Here is a 21,562-nt window from a genome sequence, read left to right as displayed (position 1 = left end):
TATATATATTATTGTATGCTTATACACCAACAGCTAAAATAAAAATATGAATCTGATAAGATGTCAAAAAATAAATCATTCATTCATTATGTTGACACTACCTTCTTAGTATAGTGTCAATGTGAATAGTACACAATCTTCTTTCCTAGAACTTTAGTATAAAATGATATTTTTTATAGTTTTATTAAATATTTTAAAACGATATGGGGCCACATTAATCAGATATTATACTCAACTAGATGTGTTGGGAGCACAATAACGTTTTTAATTATATTAAAATCAAAACATTTTACATGGAAGTGGTGTAAGAAATTTTTCTACTTGGTTCTAGATAATTCAGCATCTGACACAATATTTAATAGGTATCAATAAAATAAAAGTAGAAAACAAAACGTTAGAAAGAAAAAAATAAATGCAAGAATAAAGAATAACCAGAAACTCGTTTATCTTTCATCTGGTTATTCCAAAATCGAATATAATGCCAAAAACGATAGAAATTCTGTGCTAACTAATTAAAAATAATCCTGTGCATCTAACTCCAAAAAAAAGAGACACTTTTCGAACAATTACTCTACTAATAATTTATTAAAATGTCAAGTTAAATCGTGTCTATGCTTAATTAATATTATAGATGAACATAAAGTTAAATGATATGGAATCAATTTGTACCCCAAAGATAGAGAAAAGCCATATCATTTTTCTGAGTAATCATATTATCTAAAGGAAATAGTTTTCTTATTCAAATCATTTTTCGTTTGACGTGAAAAGTATTGCATTTGACATTGAAATTCGGTAATTATTCGAGTTTCTTAAATTAGTTTTTTTTTTTTTTTGTACAGTAGTATATAAGCTTAGATGAGATTCTACTAAGACACTTTAGCACTTCACGCCACTATTAGAACAACGTTCATCCCAAAGCAATCATGAACAGTTACATCGTCTTCTTCGCTGTGGTGGCTGTCGCCTCTGCTCAGATGACCGGCATGGGAGGTTTGTACAATTCATAATTATTTTATTGTTATGTTATTGCCTACATTTTATACGTTCAAAAATATATTTTTCAAAATAAGAAGGTAAACTGACAAGAAAGGAATAAAAATTTAAAAATCAAATATTAATCCGAGCGAAATATTTTAACTGTGAATATTTGTTTTATGCGAATGATTTACAACCGAATTTATAACGTAATAATAATTATTTTGACTAAACTACATGACTGGACAACTCATTGTTTTTAAGTACGGAACTGATTTAGAAGGTCTCTAAGTCATCTGTTTTTTCGATGTCTGAAGGGATAATTGAAATTAGATTGGGATGTAATATATAAAACTAATGAGTTAACACTGTGAAACCAATAATGTTAAAAAAATTAAAGAGAGTATTTTTGTATAAAAAAAATATTAAAATTTAGAATTATAAAATATTTCAAAACTGCATAATTCACCAATTCATATGACATGGGTTATCTTGTTTTCCAAGCCCTTCAGTTAAAGTCGCGTTGATAAGGTGAAATTTCGAGTTTTTTTTTTTTATAAATCTAAAATTAATTATTACCTACGAGTGACATCAATCTGGATTCCATACTAGGTACTTGCTATGATGTTGAGCATTATCAAAGAACTTTGACAAGATGAAGATTCACGACAAATAATAAATCTGTATACCTAATTTAAAAAAATAACTTTCAATCATTAAGACTCTCGATAATTTCAGGAATGAACATGAATTTCAACCTCAGTACACCACAGGGTATCCTGGGTTTCCTGAACATGGAAGGAATCAACCCTAACCAACTTATCACTCAGAATTGCATCGCCAACGGTAACTCGGTAAGAAAATAGTGCTTCAACACAGAGTAACTATAATTTAATTACGGCATGCTGAACCTTGATTCTATCTTATTACAGTGCACACCTGGTGGCCAGCCATGTTGTCTTAACCCCGTGTTCGACTGCCTCAATAACGCTGGTTCCAATCAGTGCTTAGTCGTTCCAGGACATGTCAACCACTTGGCGGAAATCAGGCAGATCGTCCATACTGCTGGAGTCACGACGCAGAATCCCATCCTGTAATCCGTTTTTACAACAGCATTTTTTCAATATTTTTTGACTTTACAATCGAAGCAACTATGGTTGTGTATAAAACGTGGTGAAATAAAAGACATTATTTGAAAAAATACATACATTTACTTAATCTTAATAATCCAAACATCTTTTTGTCGTTTATTTCTTCCATCATTTGCATTACTCTAGACTATTTTTATTCCAGAAAAAGTTACCTCCATTTAAAAATAAAGCGTTAGATCATTCCTAAGTTCTATAAAGAATATATCATGGAAATAAAAAAAATGTTTGTAGGTACAACTTCAGGAACTCTGTAGGTATTTTACGATCAGGAGTCCTTCATTACATGTTGTTGTTGGTAAAGTTCTTATTCAAAATGTGTGAGCAAAAAATCAAGGTTGAACTGAGGATATACAGTTAGATAAGTTACTAACAAATGTATTTTTGATACCAACCCCAAATTCTTGAAGGGATAAATTCTTGTTAATATGTCAAAGTTGAATAGTGTACGTAATAACTAAAACTAAGTGTAGTAGGTCTCATATTAGCATATGATGGCTTGTCTGTTAGAACAGTTGTCTCGCTACCGCTGTAACGTTTTCTTGCCACTTCGCTCGTCCAGGCCGAGTTGACGTATTGGTAGACGAAACGCTGAAGACCATGATATTGCTTAATCGATCCAACATCTCGGCCAAAGGAGACTAGTCAACTAGTTCCCGATTCAATCGCGATTTTAGGAAGTCAGGTATGGACGTAAATGCCGCAGTGGGATTGCTCTAAAGTAAATCCAGGATACGTTTTATATTTTATAATAAAACGATAGTATAAATAATTGCTAATACTATATAAAATATTTGTTTTCAGAGCTTCTAGGGCACATTATACAACATATTAAACATTTTGGAATGACGAACTAAAAGCCTTTAATATGACCCCTCGCCATCATCACACCGCTGCCACAGTTTTTCCGTTGCTCTTAGGCTCCCTGGAACTCTTCGTGCGAAAGGCTTTTAATGGACGCGCCTTCCCGGCGCGACCCCTATCGGGTCTTTGTTAACTCAGTGATATAAAATGAAGTTGCTGGAAGCTACGTCGGGACTTTAGGGTGGCCACGGAAGTCCTGTCATGTTGAGTATCTTATGTCATGATCGGACGGGCCTAACTGATGATGGTGTTAGCCTCTTTGTCCATGACGGTCTGAGAATTAAAAATCTTTTTGAACCCCTCTCTCCCGATACTCCTCACCTAAAATGACTGTGGAAATTTCCTTTCTCTCATCTCCCCTTATCTATTCTTCAGTACACCGTCCTTCTAATATCCGATTCGGCCCTAACTTTGAATCCTAGCTTTTCACATCCATTCCTTTATACAACAATGTGACATGCAGAGATTTTAACACTTAATTATTCACTAATTCTCGAGATAAATCATACCTTGTAGAAATCTTCCATTAAACCTTAATATTAATTTTAAAGGAATACCGCACCCGGTCAAAAAAACTCAAATAGTAGAATTATACTATTTTAAAATAGTATAATTCTACTATTTGAGTTTTTTTGACCGCACCCGGACCATATTCCTTTCATCTTTACACACGGTCAATCAATAATGTTCCACTTAATATTAATTGTATACATATTATTTAAATATTAATTAAAAATCCCTATAAATTACCTTTTATAAAAATTTATTTTTATACATTTACAGATATGCGTCGCTCCCTACATCTGATCCATATAATTTTATATTTTCAAATTTAAAAGCAACTTCTTAAACTATAAGTGAACCATTTAGGGTCGCAAAGTTATTTCTGACTTCTGATGATCTATTTGACTTGATCTTTTTCTCGTGCACTTGTTTTAAGTAATATTTCAGATAAAATTTCACGATAATAATTTTGAACCAGCATGGAATGCTCTTTAAAATATTTTTGCACATCTATACTATTTCAAACTATCTCCGCTCAATGTGGTAGCGATTGACTTCAGATTTTAAATTTATCAATTTTTGACCATCAAATTCTGTTGTGTAGATCTCGGTTTGGAAGTCTGAGGGGTACAAAGGTTCTCTTACACTTAAGACCACCACTACCCATTAGTAGATTCAGGAGATTAGGGCCCATTTAAGCGCCTTCGTGTTCAATAATAATAAGAAAGGCCTAACGAACCCGAAGGTTCGATGCCGATACCACTAAACGCTCTCCGCATATATCCTTCCAGTGATGCCCATCCATACCCAATTCCACTAAATCTGTTTTAACGCAATCCTCCCATCTACGTTTCGGTCTACCCCTCGGTCGTTTACCCGTTGGTTCAGTGTTTATTAACATTTTAGGGATCCGCCCGATCCTTCCGTATTTACCAAGAAAAATTATTTTAAAATTACCAATAAAAATCATAATTTCTGTATGAAAGACTTTAATAGGATGAATTTTCTTGCAAAAAGATCAGAAAATAATTTCCAAAGCCCGCTACAAAAACCTGGCTTAGTAGTCTTTAAATAAAGTTTAAACCTCACTTGAAATCTAAATCAACACTTTTGGTTCAAGCAATATGTCCACATTTGCTTTGATGCATGGTTTGGTAGTATTGTTGCTTATAGTCATAACATTAGCTGCCATTTACAGGTAATAAATTACCTGGCATTTTATTTCTATGCTTTACAATCCTTCTATGTTTTAAGAAAGGTTAAAAGCAAATCTATTCTAGAGGACTTGCTTTGTTTCATTTTTGGGAGATTCTCAAGTAATAGACAATTTTTAAGTTCCACATGAACCGAAAGGTTTCCAAGGTACAATATACATTTCTGTTGGTCATAATATGGCCTCAGGAAACATTTCTTGCGTATAGACAGAATGAATTAATTATTTTAGAATGATTAAATAATACTCTACTTGCCATGTACATTCCAATTCTCATTGTTACCCAGAGCAATATCATTACATCCGTATATATCTGAACTTTATTTTTACACATTTTTTGAAAATAATTGTTTACTTTATTCGAGTCATAATTAAATGTTTACAAAAAATATTTAACTAGTTAGGATATTTCAAGCATGTTTCATGTTAGGATATTTCAAAATATTTTGTAGAAAAGATTTTTTTTTTTACTACATTTATTATTTATTGATAAATATTACAATCTGCCACAACATTGTTGGGAAATAAGTAATAGTGATAACTGATTACATTCATAATAGAATAAAATAAGAACAAAAATACATAAAAAATTTATGAAATCTTTCTCTAAATACATACAAACAGAAGGATAAAGAAAATAAACATAGCAGAAAAGAATAACTGTCATAGACAAAGGAAAACTTAAACTAAAAACATTAAACAGAGGAATTCCAATGATTTCCACGATTCAAAAATGTGTGCCAGCCCGGAAATTCATAACTTAACCTTGGTCACTGCATTCACTTCTATTCCTTTCGTACAAGCAGGTTGGTAAGGAAAATAATAGCTTACTAACTTTTGAATTAATATTGCAGTATCTTAACGTTTCTTAAAAAAATAAATAGTTTATTGTGATTAAATAACAATATTCTAATGAAATAAGATCATAAAATTAATATTTGAACAACAATTCAATATTATGCGAATTTTAAAGCTTAATTTACCTATGTCGTGAATTTTTAAGACCGCATGGCCATGACATCTATTTGGCCAAGATAATGGGTGCAAATGCACAAATTAAAATTTTATTAATATATTATTCGTTTTACTTTGTAGAAGGTTTTAGCCAAGTGCTTAATTAAGATTTTTTTTACAATATTTTTAATTTAGTAGATGAGTTTCTTGTAGAAATAGGGAGCTGACATTCGCCGCCGTATGAGAATTACCGTTTTAGGCTTTCCCTGAAACATTTAGTTATTTATAATTATTCAAATGTGATGCAGAGTTGCGAAAGGCGCATATAATGCATGCAAACGGATTCAGTGACATATATCGACAAGGCCTAGGATAAGGAGTAGTATAAAAGAACCATTCCTGTAACCATAGCCAAATATAGCAAGATGATCTGGAAGCTTCTCGTACTGTGCTGCGTGGTGGTGATCACCCAGGCCCTCCTCCTGCCGGGGACTCCCGGCGCACCACCACTTCCTCCTGGTCTCTTGCCTCCAGGGTTCAACATCACAGCTTTTGTTCAGCAGCTCCAGCAGGGTGTGCCTCTTCCGCAGATCATACAGAATTTGGGAGGCTAGGTCCCGGAAAATGCTGATCGGATTACAACGACTTGACTCGAGATTGCTAATGGGCTCCTTACTGACAATAAATACTCTTTTATTGTGTAATTGAATGTTCAAATCAAGTATTAACAAAGAAACCTTATTGTCATTTTGTCAAAAAAAAAATATATTGTGTCATAAAAAAATAAATGTTCAACCGCCATGAATGCCGTAGATGCTGATTAGTTTAACTACCTGATAACAGTCCTCAGTATTTCTGAACGGCATTGGGCATAATTTTTAGAATTAGTTCAAAATAGCGTCCTTCCACAAAGAATGCTTACATTGATAAATAATTCACCTATCTTTAACTCTACTAAAGTTTAACACACACAACGCAACGGTGGCTGTGGGTTGTGTTGAATAATCGAAAGTAACCATATGTGGTCTAATGAACAAATTGAATAATTAAAATTCTTATGAAAAACCTACCACGGAAATAATCCAGCAATATAAAACCTTCAGTTTCTTCTGGAGAGTTTATAATCCGTTCCAAAACTTAAAGCTCATGAAAAATAGCTACTCAGTGTTATAGAGTTAATTTGAATTTACAAATAACAAGGTAGCTAATTTGTTCCCTGTGCCTAATCATTAAATTTAGAATTTCTCGATTTGAACTTTTACCTGCAAGAACTTTTAGATCTTACAAATTTATCTTTACAACTACAAAAACGCACAAACAGAGAATCAAGTAAGTAACGACACAAAAGTAAGTAAGTAAACTTTTAAACGCAAAAATTATTTGTTTAAATATTATTTTCATTTATTTTTGCTATACATATTTAGGAAATATATTGGGTACAAAATATACTGATATACGTTGTGAAAGGTTAGTACTAGACCATATACTGAGTATAAATAAACTCAATAGTAGGGTTTGATTTAAATCCATTAGTCAATAATTGTTGACAATTAGTTAGTAAATGTATTATTTATGACTTAATTTATTGTTGAGGATAGGTAGTTTTCCTAAATGTATAATGTATTTGGATGTATAATGTATAATGTATTTATATATTGTTTCCAGTTTCACCAATGATTTATTTTATTGTAAATTAAATTTTCATTTACCGAGTTTTCTCTACAGACAAAATCTAATAGAATAAATGTAAAACATAAACGCATAAACGCGAAACAAAAGCCTATCAAAAACAATGTTAAAACCTGGTATTCCCAGTTGCATAAGAATTATTTGAAAACCAACCAACTTACAATTAACAAAATTTATACATTGCCGATGTTTGGTAAAATGGTGGAATTCTACATTTTTTATTTATTTATTTTTTTATAACACACTTAAAGTTGGTAAACTGTTTTTAAAAAAGTAGAAAATACACTAAAAGACAGAAAATAATGATTAGTATCTTTTTTTATTTATACTTTTCACTGTACATCTTAATTTTATTTTATTTAATTTACTTTGCGAATTTTTGTAAAATATTTTGTCATAATCATATTTAGCCATACCTTAGTTTACTTTTATTTTATGTTACATATTCTCTTACTTTGTTACATTATTTTAGTTGTTGTTAATTGTTATCTTTTTTTAGCCCTGATGAAGCCCTGGCAACGTGCGGTGAAACGCTGGCCTATAATAAATAGTTTTATTTGTGTTTGAGTTTTTTTATGCGCACCCGGATCACCATCTTTTTATATACTCTGTGTGTAGTATCAATCAACGATCTTGCAATAAATATATTATGTGTTTTTCATCCAAATAGGAGCATAAAACTGGATCATAGGATCCAAAGTTTAATAATCAGCTAAATAACAAAATATGCTCTTCTAAAAATTGTTGGATTCACCATTTGTACAGAACACTGAAGAAAAGTAAGCACATTGAATCATAAAAGAAATTATAAACCTTGTATTTTCTTACCATTCTAGCTGTGTTTTCGGAATATACTTTGATACTACTTGGTTCGGTGAAATATAATTATAATTGTACCTCATTATTTTTTTATATTTGTTCAACCCCAAAAGAATTTCCAAATCATAAAGTACAAAATATGCTGAACATCGTTCTCCTTTTTTTCCTAAGATTATATAAGTAATAATAAAGGCTGCTTTACTTTCAAAGTTTCAATTTGCTTTTTATCTACAGAAGCTACGGTTGAATTTAATGAAACCAATCTTCTCAAAAATTTCACTCTCATTTTACATTTTAGACATCAAAGAACAAATTTAGTTCCATATCTCTGTCTGTCTATCGATCTGTACGTAACATATTACTCGATTCGATGTAGATAGTTTTCATGAATGTTGGTGGTTGTTTCCCAGATGAATTAGATATTTATTTAATCAAATTATACTAGGAGCTTTTGTTTACTCATGCGCAAATATAGTTTCCTTGACATACATATATTTTGAAAGCTTTTCGACTGATTTCGGGCTAAGTTGGAGAAATGTTGGAGATTGTTGTAAAATGGGTCTAATTAATCAATTTTAACAACTTCCTGGGTGGAAGTTAGTGGAACTTGAAACAGTTCGTTCAGTGGATTTTATTCTCAACCGACAAATAATTAACATAACATAAGGAGCTATAACAAATAAATAAAAATAGTGGGCATGATATACTGACCTCTTTCCTTGGCAAGATTTTTTTTCCTTTATGTATAATAGGAATAAAAAAAAATTTAAATCTAGAGAGTTCTTGTTTTTTTTTTTTGGTAATTGCCTACATCAAATAATTCCATTCATGCATATTTATTAATAAAAAACATAAACATTTGAGATTATAACTAAGATATCTCGGAGATAGTGATATTATTCCCAAGACGACGGAGCTCTAAGGAGAAAATCTCCTCTAAACAGGGCTGGGATCGGGGTATGATTAAAGCAGAGCCAGGGTCTGTAGGGCAGCAGGGGGGAGGCTGTTACATTTATGAAAAATACATGAGGGGGGCGCTGACCGCCAGGAAATGAGTTTGTTCCCGGCAGGAAAAAAGAAAGCGAGTTATTTCCACTCACAGGGATGAAAATTTAAACAGTCCATATTTTCGGAAATTCGACCATCATTATAATGTTTGTAATTAATGCGTCTAACGATTTAAGTAGCCACTTTCTTAATCCATTAATTAAACGTGTAATTCTATCTTTTATTACCAAATGAATAAACCAAGTTACATTAAATATATATTTCAAAAAGTAAATAATATCCAGAGAAGCTACCTACATAATCCCATATTAATTTTATCCAATTCCGTTCACTACTTTCGTTGCACTAATCTATTTTCCGACCGATTCTGGACAAAATTGAAGGAAGGTTGGGGAATGGTCTACTATTTATTTTTAAATGGATATTTATAAATTTATCTATATATGTGTACAGATTTAGTATCACAGAAAAAGAGCCACGAAGAAATGAAATCGATTCATGGCAACCCTAAAAAAATAAAATAATCTTTTTCGGGTATACACATGTCAACGAACAAAATGGGAAATTTGCTTAAAAGCACAAGATGTAACTCCAAGAACTGTGAATGAAATCCTATGTACTCAAGCTCAAAAACACTAGGTTACTTTTTTTTTTCTGTATTTGTATGTGTGTACGTATGATTTGTGATGGTAAAATTTATATGTGTGTACCCAAGAGAAGAGATAATATAATAGATTTTTTTTTATTTTTTTTTGTTTTATTTATAGTTTATTAAATTTATTTTTCTCCATTAAAAAGAGAATATATATATTTTATGTACAATATGCAAATATATAGATTTTAACAAACTAAATTAGGTCAAAAACAAATTTAAATATATTATATAAGTTCATATTTTTTCGAAGCATCCTGAAAAATCCTATAATATAATATTACTATATATTGTCTTTGATCATATCTTTATTTAATTATGAACGTGTGTGTGTGTGTGTGTGTGTGTGTGTGTGTGTGTGTGTGTGTTTTTTTTTTTTTTTTACGAGGGTCGGTGGAAATCTTCAAAAGACACGGATAGGCCCGTACCTATCCGTGTGTGGGATTTTTACCCACTAAAACCACCGCCCTACACCTGTTCATTCCTCTCCACGGGACCGCCGCTAGGCATTACTTCATGGAGGGAAATGGCTGAGTGCCGCCTCGCATTCTTCGCATGGTTTTCACGTTTTCATGCTAGTTACGTCTTCTTGCCCTCTCTTCCTCTCTCAGCCTCTTGAGAACGACTGTGGTGAATCTCTTCACTGCATTCCAATGCTGGTCTGAGAGGAGCATATAGCTCACCAAGTTTTCTGGAGTGATGCGTCCTCCACACTCTCTCTCCAATTCACTTCTTTCTACCTCAAAGCGAGTGCAAGTGAAGAACACGTGCTCTGCGGTTTCCTCGACAGTCTGGCATCCAGGGCATTCTGCGGTGTTATCCAGTTTGAAGCGGTACTGGTAGGCTCTGAAGCATCCATGTCCGGTCATCAATTGGGTTATGTAGAAATCCACCTCACCAAGCTGGCGACCATACCACTTGGCCACATCGGGTATTAACCTGTGAGTCCACCTCCCGGAATCTGCAGCCTCCCAACGCTGCTGCCACTGGTCGATCGTTATTTTTCGCTCTTCTTCTCTTGATAAGTGCAAGCGTCGTCCATAGTGCCTGCTTCTTTCTCCAACAAGAAGTTCCACAGGTTGTGTGTGTGTGTGTGTGTGTGTGTGTGTGTGTGTGTGTGTGTGTGTGAAAAACGTTTTGAATGCGTTTACAACTTTAGGAGTATCTGAAAGATGGAAAAAGTTAAGAAATAATTAATTTTTAGTTTTTGGTTGAATTTAGACTAGAGAAAAAAAGGTGGCATCCATCAACTAGTTACTCATTCGAAAATATCAATAATTAAAGAAATTATAAAATGATTTACTGTCCTATTTAAAATTCAAATATGTAAAAAGATGCTTTTCCAGGCAAATGTAATTATCAAAAGAAGAGAAGAGCTATGAAAAAAATAAATAAATAATTTTTTATCACATTTCAAAGTCCATCAAGGGCTATTTTAAGGATGGAAGATTAAATTAGGAAATTAAGACAATAAGGGCTATTAAGTATTTCCGATATTAAGGAAATAAAGTCTAAGAAAAAGTTCAGAAATTTAGGCGGTAATGACTCCGAAGTGGTCGATGCCTTGAAATAACAATAAAAAAAAAATGTTGGTATTACGGGACTGTATCAAATAATAGTATATAGTATTGCCAAACAAATTATATCATAAATTGATAACAATAATAATATTAAGTTACCCAAACAACTTATTTATTAAATGGGAGATATTGATTACTTCACTAAGTACGATGGCCAGTAAAAGTCTAAACTGCTTGGCCGAGTGTCAATTCCCAGCATCGTTTCGGCAATGGGTCCGACCAAGCAGACCCATCCCTCAACCTCCTCTCTTTAAGATTATATGCGTGGTAGTGGAACTGCCATAGCAATAGAAGAAGAAATATTACAGGGAGTAGCTATTAATGTCCGGCTAGGGTCAGCCAGTTTGTAATGTGGCCTTTATCTTGGACCATGTTTGCACTCTCTTAGGGAACTCGAGGATCGTAGAACTTTCGCCACAGCCGTTAGTTCAGCTTATCGTCTGATTTATATTTCTTTTACAGAACTGCTGAATCCGAGAATGCGATAGCTGATTTTCCATGACATGAAAATAAAATAGCCACCATAAACATCCGTTCTGTCGTACAGAATGGGTGGTAAATCGAGTTAAAAAATCATTAAAACAATTAAGAGCATATTATAGTTCACATATGAGGTGTAACTCAAATTATTTTGATGAAATTCATTTCGAAATCCACTTCGTGCGAATGATGAAATTAATTTTTAACGAAAATTAGATGTTATTTTTTAAGAGCTGATTTTAGGTCAAATTTATTCTATAAATATCAAAAGGTGGTTATATAGCTCATCTAGCTGAATAAGAATCAAAATTAGAACAGAAAAAGATATCAATTTTCCCAAGTTTTTGTAGGAACAGCTCTGATTCGAGAAAACACCAGTTCTTTAATCCTTTCCTGATTGCATTTCAATATTAGTCATTCCCAATTTCTCAATGAACATTCCCAATGATGGCTTTTTATGCAAGATCCGTTATGCTAGAATAAAGGACAAACTTAGAAGACTAGATAGAAAGCGATTCGTATCATTAAAGTTTGCATTATATAGATAAAAAAAAGATAACAGTAAGTATGAAAGAGAATAATGATATTCTTGACATGTTTAAAAATATAGGTACCTCCAATTAATCAAGAAAACTGTATACATTTAGAAACAATAATAATGGAAATCAATCGGAAGAATTTTCCAGAGGCATTTATCTATCAATAATGTGAATTAAAAATGGACGAACATTCCTGAGCCTGTTAACCGAAATAGAATACTCTCTAGTTTGACATAATTGTGCGTCTCATTGAGCAATGACAATAAAATAATAGTATATTATAAAATAACAAATAAATCTAATTTTACATAAAGTAATGTATTCATTAACCTAAAAAATTGTTTGATGAGATGAAAATAGAAAAATATCCTCTAGTTTGAAGATTCTGTGCCAGCTATATTAGTATCTTGTTATGTGCTTAATTTTTATTGATCTAATTAACAATATAAGATAAACCATCTTTTTGAAATAAAAAAAAAAATCTAAAATTTTGTCAGGAATTAATTTCACTAATTTATGAAGATATGTCATATTGATATGTTTGATACATGCAAGCAGTCTCTGTTTCTATGTAAATGGGCCATATTTTTAAAAATCGACTGAGATGTACTAACTTTATGACCTTGCTAGTCAAGTGAGGAGGAAAACCTAACACCCTGTAAAGTATAGGAAAATTCAATTGAAGAATTGATTTGGGGGGATTTAGTTCTTTCAAGAGGGGATTTAAATGAAACTCATCGCCAAAAATTACTGCAACGGCCTCTGGTAGATCCAAAATGAGTTATAAGGTTATTGAACTGGCTAAAATTAACTTTAAATCATCAATAACTTTATTGAAGTTTTCATTGAATTTATCAACGAGCGAAGACATATAAATGACAATATCATCAGTATACATAAAATATTCAGCTGGTTTAATTATTAAAGATATTTCTGACATATAAAAAATAATGAGTAGCGGTTCTAAGAAAGATCATTAGCGATACCCAAAATAATGGAAGAAATCCTGACATGGTCTCGTCACTACCTATCACAGGAAGTTCTTATTTGAAAATATATTCATAAATAATAGCACTGCAATATGAGAAAATTTAAACAAAATTAAATTAAATTTTATTGTATACTCGATCAAAAATATTCTTAAAAGGCAATGAAACAAGAAACCTTAATTATGTTGTTTAAAAACTTAGCCAAGATCGAAAACCAGACTCTTATTAATAAAAAAAATCGTTTGATTTAAAAACAGAACTATTTAGTTATATACAATACATACAAGAACTCAGAGATATCTTCCAGCCCTGCGAAGATGTTTAAAATATTGAGGACGACATGAGGTAAGACTCTTTCAACATATTTCCAAGGTAGCTTATCGAGAACTACCTTTGCATAGCTATAATATGTATTTATATTCGATTAGTAGAATATTTTATAACAAAATCTAAGCTAATTCAGGAAAAGAAAAAAACATTAGAGTTTCATTTTGTTGAATATATTTCCGAAGCGATCTATATTTAAATCAGGAGAGACCGATTTAGACAAGGGGTTAAGGAAAAACTATTTAGTAATTTAATAAACAGTGTATATTATGATCATAAAATATTATTTTTCAAAATTTTGACTGAAAATTGTTTAAGAATTTTTATTGTATATACTACTATTTCTTCGCCGCGTATCTCAGGCCCTTAGACTGTTTCCTTAGAGCTTGAAGTCAATATTGTCGTCTATACGGAATTGAAATTTTGCTAACTTTGCCCAAGTATATATATACATTTCATTTGTAGGGCAAAGTTACCAAAATTTCAATTCAGTATCAGACGATAATACTTACCGGAAGACATAAATATGTGCTTCTAGCTCTAAGGGAACGTATCGAAAGGCCTGAGAAACGCGGCGAAGAAATAATGGTGTTTGTGAAGGAGGACCCCTGGTATCAGCGACTCAATGGCCGCAATTTGTAGCGATTGAGGGTGCCAACAAAAAGTTAATCCCCCGAGCCATGCCCTTGAATGGGTCCTCATCGGCCAATCCGCTTTGAGGGTCCGCGGCTGAAATTCTGTATCTAACGAGTACCATGCTTCGCCTCTAATTTCATCTATTCACGTCAGCATCTTGTCCTCCTTTGAACCGATTTAATAATTTGCATGTTTGACTTGAGGGTGCATATTATTCGGGACTACGGTGCAAAAACCTTCTTCACCATGCTATGATGTTTGGTGCCAGCTGCATACTAAATTAAGCAAACTTTATATTTATAAAATAATTTTATTTGTAAAGAAATGCACACCAACGGTATAAACTGTCAGGTTTTTTTCACAATTAAGGGTAATCTCTCTATAGAGGCTAGGTGTGCCCAAGGAGAGCTCCCGAACCAAGAAGGTTAACGCATAGCTGATTAACTGGTTAAATAACAGTCTACAACAGCTGGATTCAAACAGGGGCCCGGGAGATTAGTGCATAGTGTTTTAATTATTGAGCTGTCCAGAACTCCTGTTATAACATAATAAACAGGTAATTCAATATAAAAAAAATACTATATTTCTATCATTTGTTTAAACGATATCAATGTTTATGAACACATAAAACTGAGAAACTAACATTCTCATTTTCATGAATGTTCTTCTATTTTTTCCAATTCAATAATTGGTGACACCATAAATTAACGAGTAAAACAATAAAATATTATTAATTTAATATATAGGCATTCACCAATAAAGAGCTTTTCAGTGCTTTTACAGAAATTGGTTTTAAAGGATAATTCTGTGACCCTTGCGGTGCATTGGACATAATAATGTCCGAATGGTGTGCACCAACATGGTAAAAAAGTGTGAATGGACTGAGTGTGGTGTAATCAGGAATAAATCCCCATTAATGGGGATTTCTGTTGATTATTTAAAAGATGAGGTTATGAATGAAAAATTGCCCATTCCACGAAATTGATTAGGCTACTATTGCATTTCATTTCGGCTAAAATAGAATTATTTGCATACAACTATCATTCTGTATATGGGAATATTTGAAAATGAGGTTTGATCAATCGAGTTGGTGTTTGATGCCTTTAGCACAAATTGGATGCACTGTATGAAGTCTGCCAAGAATGCAAGTTCCTCACTGTTTTCATCACAATTATTTATTTATTTTATTATTACGTATACAATGGCTCTACATCCCTTGAAGGGCTTCAGCCTCCGAAATTATCTACAACCACTTGCTACTGGCCCCAAACTAGGGAAATAAACTTTTTTTTTTTTGTTTCTACACTACAAATAAAAACATGAAATTGAGTTTTCATTATCTGTTTAGTTAGAGAGTGCCTTATTTCATTAAAACAATTTTTGTATGTTTTTTATTTCTTAATACCAAATCGATCTGGTGAGCCTTAACCCGACGGCACTCGCACTATCTAGAGTTACACAAGCACACGCATATGCCTCTTAGATACTAACAATTAAAATGTGGTTTTATATCTATTTATCCTTTACAATTATAATAACAGAGTATTATAATTAAGTTTTAAAACAATACAGCTTAAATGCTTTTCAAAAAATGTAGCTAAAATGTTTTATGTTATTCTTATTGAAGATAATTAATATTGAGGAGAAGATGGTTGGGGGAGCGGTCAATGAAAAACACAAATAAGTACGATTAACTTATTTGTGTTTTTCATTGACCGCACCCCCAACCATCTTCTCCTCATTTATCATCCACGGTCAACTATCTCTCATAATTATAATTATTATTATTGATGAGAGATAATTGACCGCGGATCAACTTGTGGATGAGGAGAAGATTGTTGGGGGGTGCGGTCAAAATATAACACAAATAAGTTGCAATAACTTATTTAATCGTGCCAACGTTTCGGCCAGAATTTTTAGCCTTCATCAGGGCTAAGAACAAAGAACAAGATAACACGACCATTGATTACAAAAAATAAAATGTAAACAGAATGACATAAAGTAAACAATTCTCCCCAATTATTTACTTGATGTCATTATGTTTATATTTTATTTTTAGAAATTTGAATATCATCCTCATCATTGACGTTTATTTCAATATTATCAACACTGTCTACGTCAAAATCATCCTCAAATTAAATATCATCAGTATTATCATAGTCACTACAAACAATATTACACATATTCTTCAAATCTTCCGGGTTATTTAAATTGAAAACAGATTGGTTTGCCATTTCGGGTGTCAAAAATACTAACAGCACTACACGCACAGTATATATGAGATAAAATCCTGTTGACTGCTTGTCTAAAACTGCTCTAGGAGAGAATCTGGGAAAGGAAATGTGATTCAAGTTGGAGGATAGGTTCTCAGATTCTTTGTTGAAGGTACTAAGAAGTAGAAGCTACAGCATTAGTTTGTCCGCGCGTTAGTGGTTTCGAGAATGTGCAATGTGCAAGAGAGACATAGTGCATGTGCCGCCGGGTTTAATAGTAACCTTAACATTTTTTTTTTGTTGCAAAAAACACCTAGTTGTGTATGATACTTTAACGATTGAACAAACATAAATGATAAAGATCAATGATATAAAAACAAAATGATAATTGTTATGTAATTGAAGAATGAAAGAGAAATTCACAAATAAAACATATTATATTTATAAAATTAATAAAATAAATAATTGACTTATGCTGAAAAAATAATTTGAGAAAAGAAGAAGAAAAATATTACTAAAAAGAAATTTATATAGAGCTTACAGCAGGATTTCTTGCATCAGCCTCATCTTCAATCTTCGGGATGCAGTTGGATTTGAAACATTGTTAGGTACTCCACCTTTATCTACTGGTAGCTGGGAGTGACATTTTGTAAATCGTTTTCTGATGAAATCATCAATGAATTCCATTTATATAGTTCACTGTTTCTTATAGAATCAATCGCGCTTCTCAAGTCTTTATTTTAGAATGATTGCAATATAAAACAAAGGTTAAAGATCCGCAAACAGCACCCCATAGTGAATATATATATGTATATATTATTATTAATAATATAAATATTCTATAATACCGAATAACCATGGAATCTTTTATTATATTGCGTATGTGCTGTGGGATATCATAAAAGAAGAGGTCGGATAAAAAACATATATATACAATTATTGTATGACTGATTCCAAAATATATCTTGTAGAGGAAATTGAAATCAAGTCTTGCGGGAGAGAGAGAGTTCCTGAAACAGATTAAGACAGCAATTAATCAGCGTAGATTTATGTTGTTTCTACGAGGCACACTCACGGGGGCGGTTGTCTCAAGCAAGTTTAATATATTCAACCTTTCCTTCAGCAAACAAGACCAGCCATTAACTCCGGAAACCTGTACGAGTGAACCTCCACAGTTTTCCCTTTATCCACAGCTTTCAGACTAATGTACTTTCCCTCCCAGAACACTCTTGTCTTCCCGAAGTTGGGGGATACAATAGTTCATTATATGGATCCTGTGAGCTCTTTCTTCAGCTTAGCAAACCAATCAGCGAAAGCCATTCATCAAGGCTCTCCTCTTCCTCGCTTTATTAAAGGACTCAAGAAATATAATCCGATGTTGGTCAACAATGAAGTAACATATAAATTGTCCCTCTGGGTTGGAACATTTTTCTTTTATTTTATTTTTTTTTTTTTTACAAATTGTTAATGAAACCCAAAATAAATTACAAAAAGAATCAAAGGTCTTATTATATTATTCAGCACATAGAAAAAGTCGAGGCAAAACGAATAAGCGAGGTAAAACAGTGAATGTGAATATATCATATTTAGAGGACTTCTGCGGGAAACCATTTCAACTTCTATAGGTGACCAACAATTATTCTGATCTTTAACGCATAAATATGTGAAATTTACAATTTATGTACGATATTTAAACTGAATTGTGGCATACTGCTACTTATATGTTTTAAGTAAAAATTGTTTAAATAATTGATCTACTACTGAATAATATATATTATTATAATAATATAAACTATAACAAAATAGTATACAAGGACTCAATATTAACTAGTTTAAGTTTTTATATAGCTCTCACATAACGTGAAAGAGTACTTGGAGGCATGCTAGGGGAATCTCTACTGATTTTCAAGAAATCATTCAAATAAAAAACTAGTTTTAAAACCCACTTCCTTACGAAAAAAAAGCATAATATTAGGTTAGGTGCATTTGAAGCATTGGTGCGGCTCTGACTCATGACTCTGGTAGCGTTATAACAAATGAAGAGAGGCAATTCGCATTTGTGAACTATGCGGAAGAGGTAATTGTCTATTATTATAATTATGAATAGCCAATTATAAAATAAATACTACATTTAAAATTGAATTAAGTTTAGTACCTCGTTTTACCCTGCGTATGACATGAAGAGGAAATTATTTTATTTTTATTTTTTATATATACTAGGTGTAAACTACTTTCAACTTTCTTTGTATATAAATGTAGTTTAATAATCGACCAAAAAAATATAATAAAAAATCATTTATCCATTTTGGTTGTTGTAAGGTGCCAAAGCTTCCTGTCCTTCCCTCTTTTTTTGAAGAAAAACTTACTGGCGGATAATGTACGAAATTTTCATGTAGCGAGTTTATTATTTCATGTAGAGATTATTGAAAAATAAATGAAATATTTCAAAAATAAATTAAAACGATAATATACACAATATGGGGAAATATTAGAGGAAAAATGCTTAAAATTTATTTCTTCTTTTTTGTATTATATAAGTTTTTTTTCAATATCCCCTATTATGTATATTATCATTTTAAGTTTATTTTTTAAATATTCCTTTAATTTTTCTATATTCTTTAATTCAACATTATTTTCCAACGCAACGTATCTTAACCGTCAACCACCCTACCACCCCCTCTCTTAACTCAGCTCATGTCCTTGGCCGCTTCCCATCTGATGACAAGTATACTATCTTGTTCATTATGTTTCTTTATTCTTGATATTAGTCTTATTCTCTGTTTCTGTCTATTGTATGCCTGTATTTTTATATATTTTTTTTTTTATCTTTTGTCTTTTCCGTTTCGTAGAACCGAAGATATAGTTTATTTCATGTATGTTCATGTGGTATCCAGATATTTTTGAGACTTATTTTAGCAGAGTGTATTCAAAGGTAAGCTTATTCAAATAGAGAACATAAATGACCAAGCGATCCCAAAGAAAGCAGTTTTAGAACCGTAATACTGGCCAGACTTAGATAAATTGGATAAATGATAAGGTGCATCTTTATTTTGCAAACAAAAAGCAGTAAGTAGTAAATCCCGAAGTGTACACTTATACGGGCTTTAAATACACTTTTTAATCTGAACGCTTGATTTGATTACGAACAAGCCATCAGCAATTCAAAATAAACTTCATTCATCATAATTTTATTGGGATGTGTCTTAAGGAATCATTCATCACAGGAAAAACTTAAGCTTCGATTTATGCATTACTAAACGAAAATAGGATGCAAGCCTTTCAACCAATACCAAGGCCGTGGAAACATATTAGATAAATTATTTTATAACACGATTCTGTAAATGTGACTTATTCAACTGCTCTTGGATAAGTGTTTCGTGCCATCGGCCGCCTGACAAATGGGATACTCTCGGCCGAGCACCATAAAGGGATTGGAAAGACCACGACAAAAGGGGAAGTGATGATTGTGATTTATGATTTTATGGCTAGTGCACATCCGGGGGTGTCAGCTCTGTCTAAAGCCATAGTTCTTAAGGACCCATTGTCTGATTTTCTCTGTTTTTTCTATTCCTTTTTTTCTTCCATGGAAGACCTCTATACATCTGTAAATTTACAATCATTACTGATAAGTTTCATTATCCAGCCAACGAATCTTTAAGGTCAATTCAAGATAATATCACCATATATAAATCTGTAGCCTCAAATATTACCAATTATTTTTGATTAATGATAACAAGACAATACTTCTGAAGATATATTCGACCAACATTAAAGATATATTTTATTACTTGATAAACAGGATCCAATTACCTGGAGCTACAATTTAACGAAAACGTTAAAATGAGAAAATATATAAATAGAGCATAAGCAGAATTAAACTAGTATTACTCTCAAAATATATTTTTTTGTAAGAGCAAACAAGAGACAAGCTAAGTTTGACGTAAAATCTTTAAGAATGTTATGTATAACATATCTCTTCAATAGATTGTATTCTATACCAGGGTTATTTCATGACAACAATACATAGAACGAAGAGAAGTAGTCCTATAATTTACAGCACTGTCTTTATAAACCTGTATGTTTATTTCTAAATAAAATAAAAACTTTTTACTTAGTCAAATTGGTAATTATTAAAGCAGTATGTCTAGAATAGATCACAATGTTTTTATTGATTTGGCTTGATATTTGAGGACTGGCTACTCTCTTAGATGATAGGGTTGTGTACTTGCATCTGTGAATCCTAGTATATGCATATAATTATGTAATCTCCGCCGATATTTCCGCCGAAACAAGATTGTCTGTCACATTTTGGCCAAAGTTTAAGACAGTGTAATCGTACTTAATTACTGTTCTTATCATTTCACAAATAAAATAATCCATTCAAACTGAAAGATCTATTGGGGTCATGAGTGTAATTTGCATGACCTACTAAAAATAGAGGATAAAGTATGAAACTAAGAGAACAAAATGAGACAACTTTATAACATTTATTACCAACGTCAATTTATTTTCAAAAGTAGACAATTTTCATTCTTCATATAAATCAATTTACAAACTTATCGCTTCAACAAAGTTCTTTCCGAATCACAGGCACAAATTTGAAAATATCTCCTACCATTTCTCTTTACATAAACTTAACCATAACAAACAGTTATTTCTCAATCCATCTTATTATCAATCGACAATAATATAAATTCTTCGACATTATTTTTTTTTATTCCAAATTCCAATATTTTTTTCTTCCAAAAATTATTCTACAATGTAGTGACACATTAACAGCTATTACCAACATTTATTAACACCTAAAATTATGGTTTTGGTACATGTGATGTGAAATACTGGTAACACTAAAACTGTTAAACACATTAACATGTCGAATCAGAAGTATAGGCTGTATATTAAGGAAAGACAACAGTGACAATCTTTTATTAATTTTTTTAAAGTTTTTTTCTTATTAATTATTTAAAATTAA

General features: G+C 32.0%; 1 protein-coding gene across 1 annotated transcript; it reads left to right on the top strand.

Moving 5' to 3' along the window:
* Nucleotides 1-879: 879 nt before the first annotated feature.
* LOC106691262 (uncharacterized) lies at nt 880-2,178 on the top strand. The gene is made up of 3 exons (XM_014436974.1): nt 880-990; nt 1,714-1,829; nt 1,908-2,178. The coding sequence occupies exons 1-3, from the start codon at nt 924-926 to the stop codon at nt 2,070-2,072; spliced, it is 348 nt and encodes a 115-aa protein (XP_014292460.1). The 5' UTR covers nt 880-923; the 3' UTR covers nt 2,073-2,178.
* Nucleotides 2,179-21,562: the final 19,384 nt, after the last annotated feature.

This window comes from Halyomorpha halys, unplaced genomic scaffold, assembly GCF_000696795.3.
Source record: "Halyomorpha halys isolate HHAL.00 unplaced genomic scaffold, Hhal_1.1 Scaffold2195.1, whole genome shotgun sequence".
NCBI classification, from domain to species: domain Eukaryota; kingdom Metazoa; phylum Arthropoda; class Insecta; order Hemiptera; family Pentatomidae; genus Halyomorpha; species Halyomorpha halys.
Note: the sequence above shows the minus strand (reverse complement) of the source record. Positions and strands in the feature narration are given on the sequence as shown.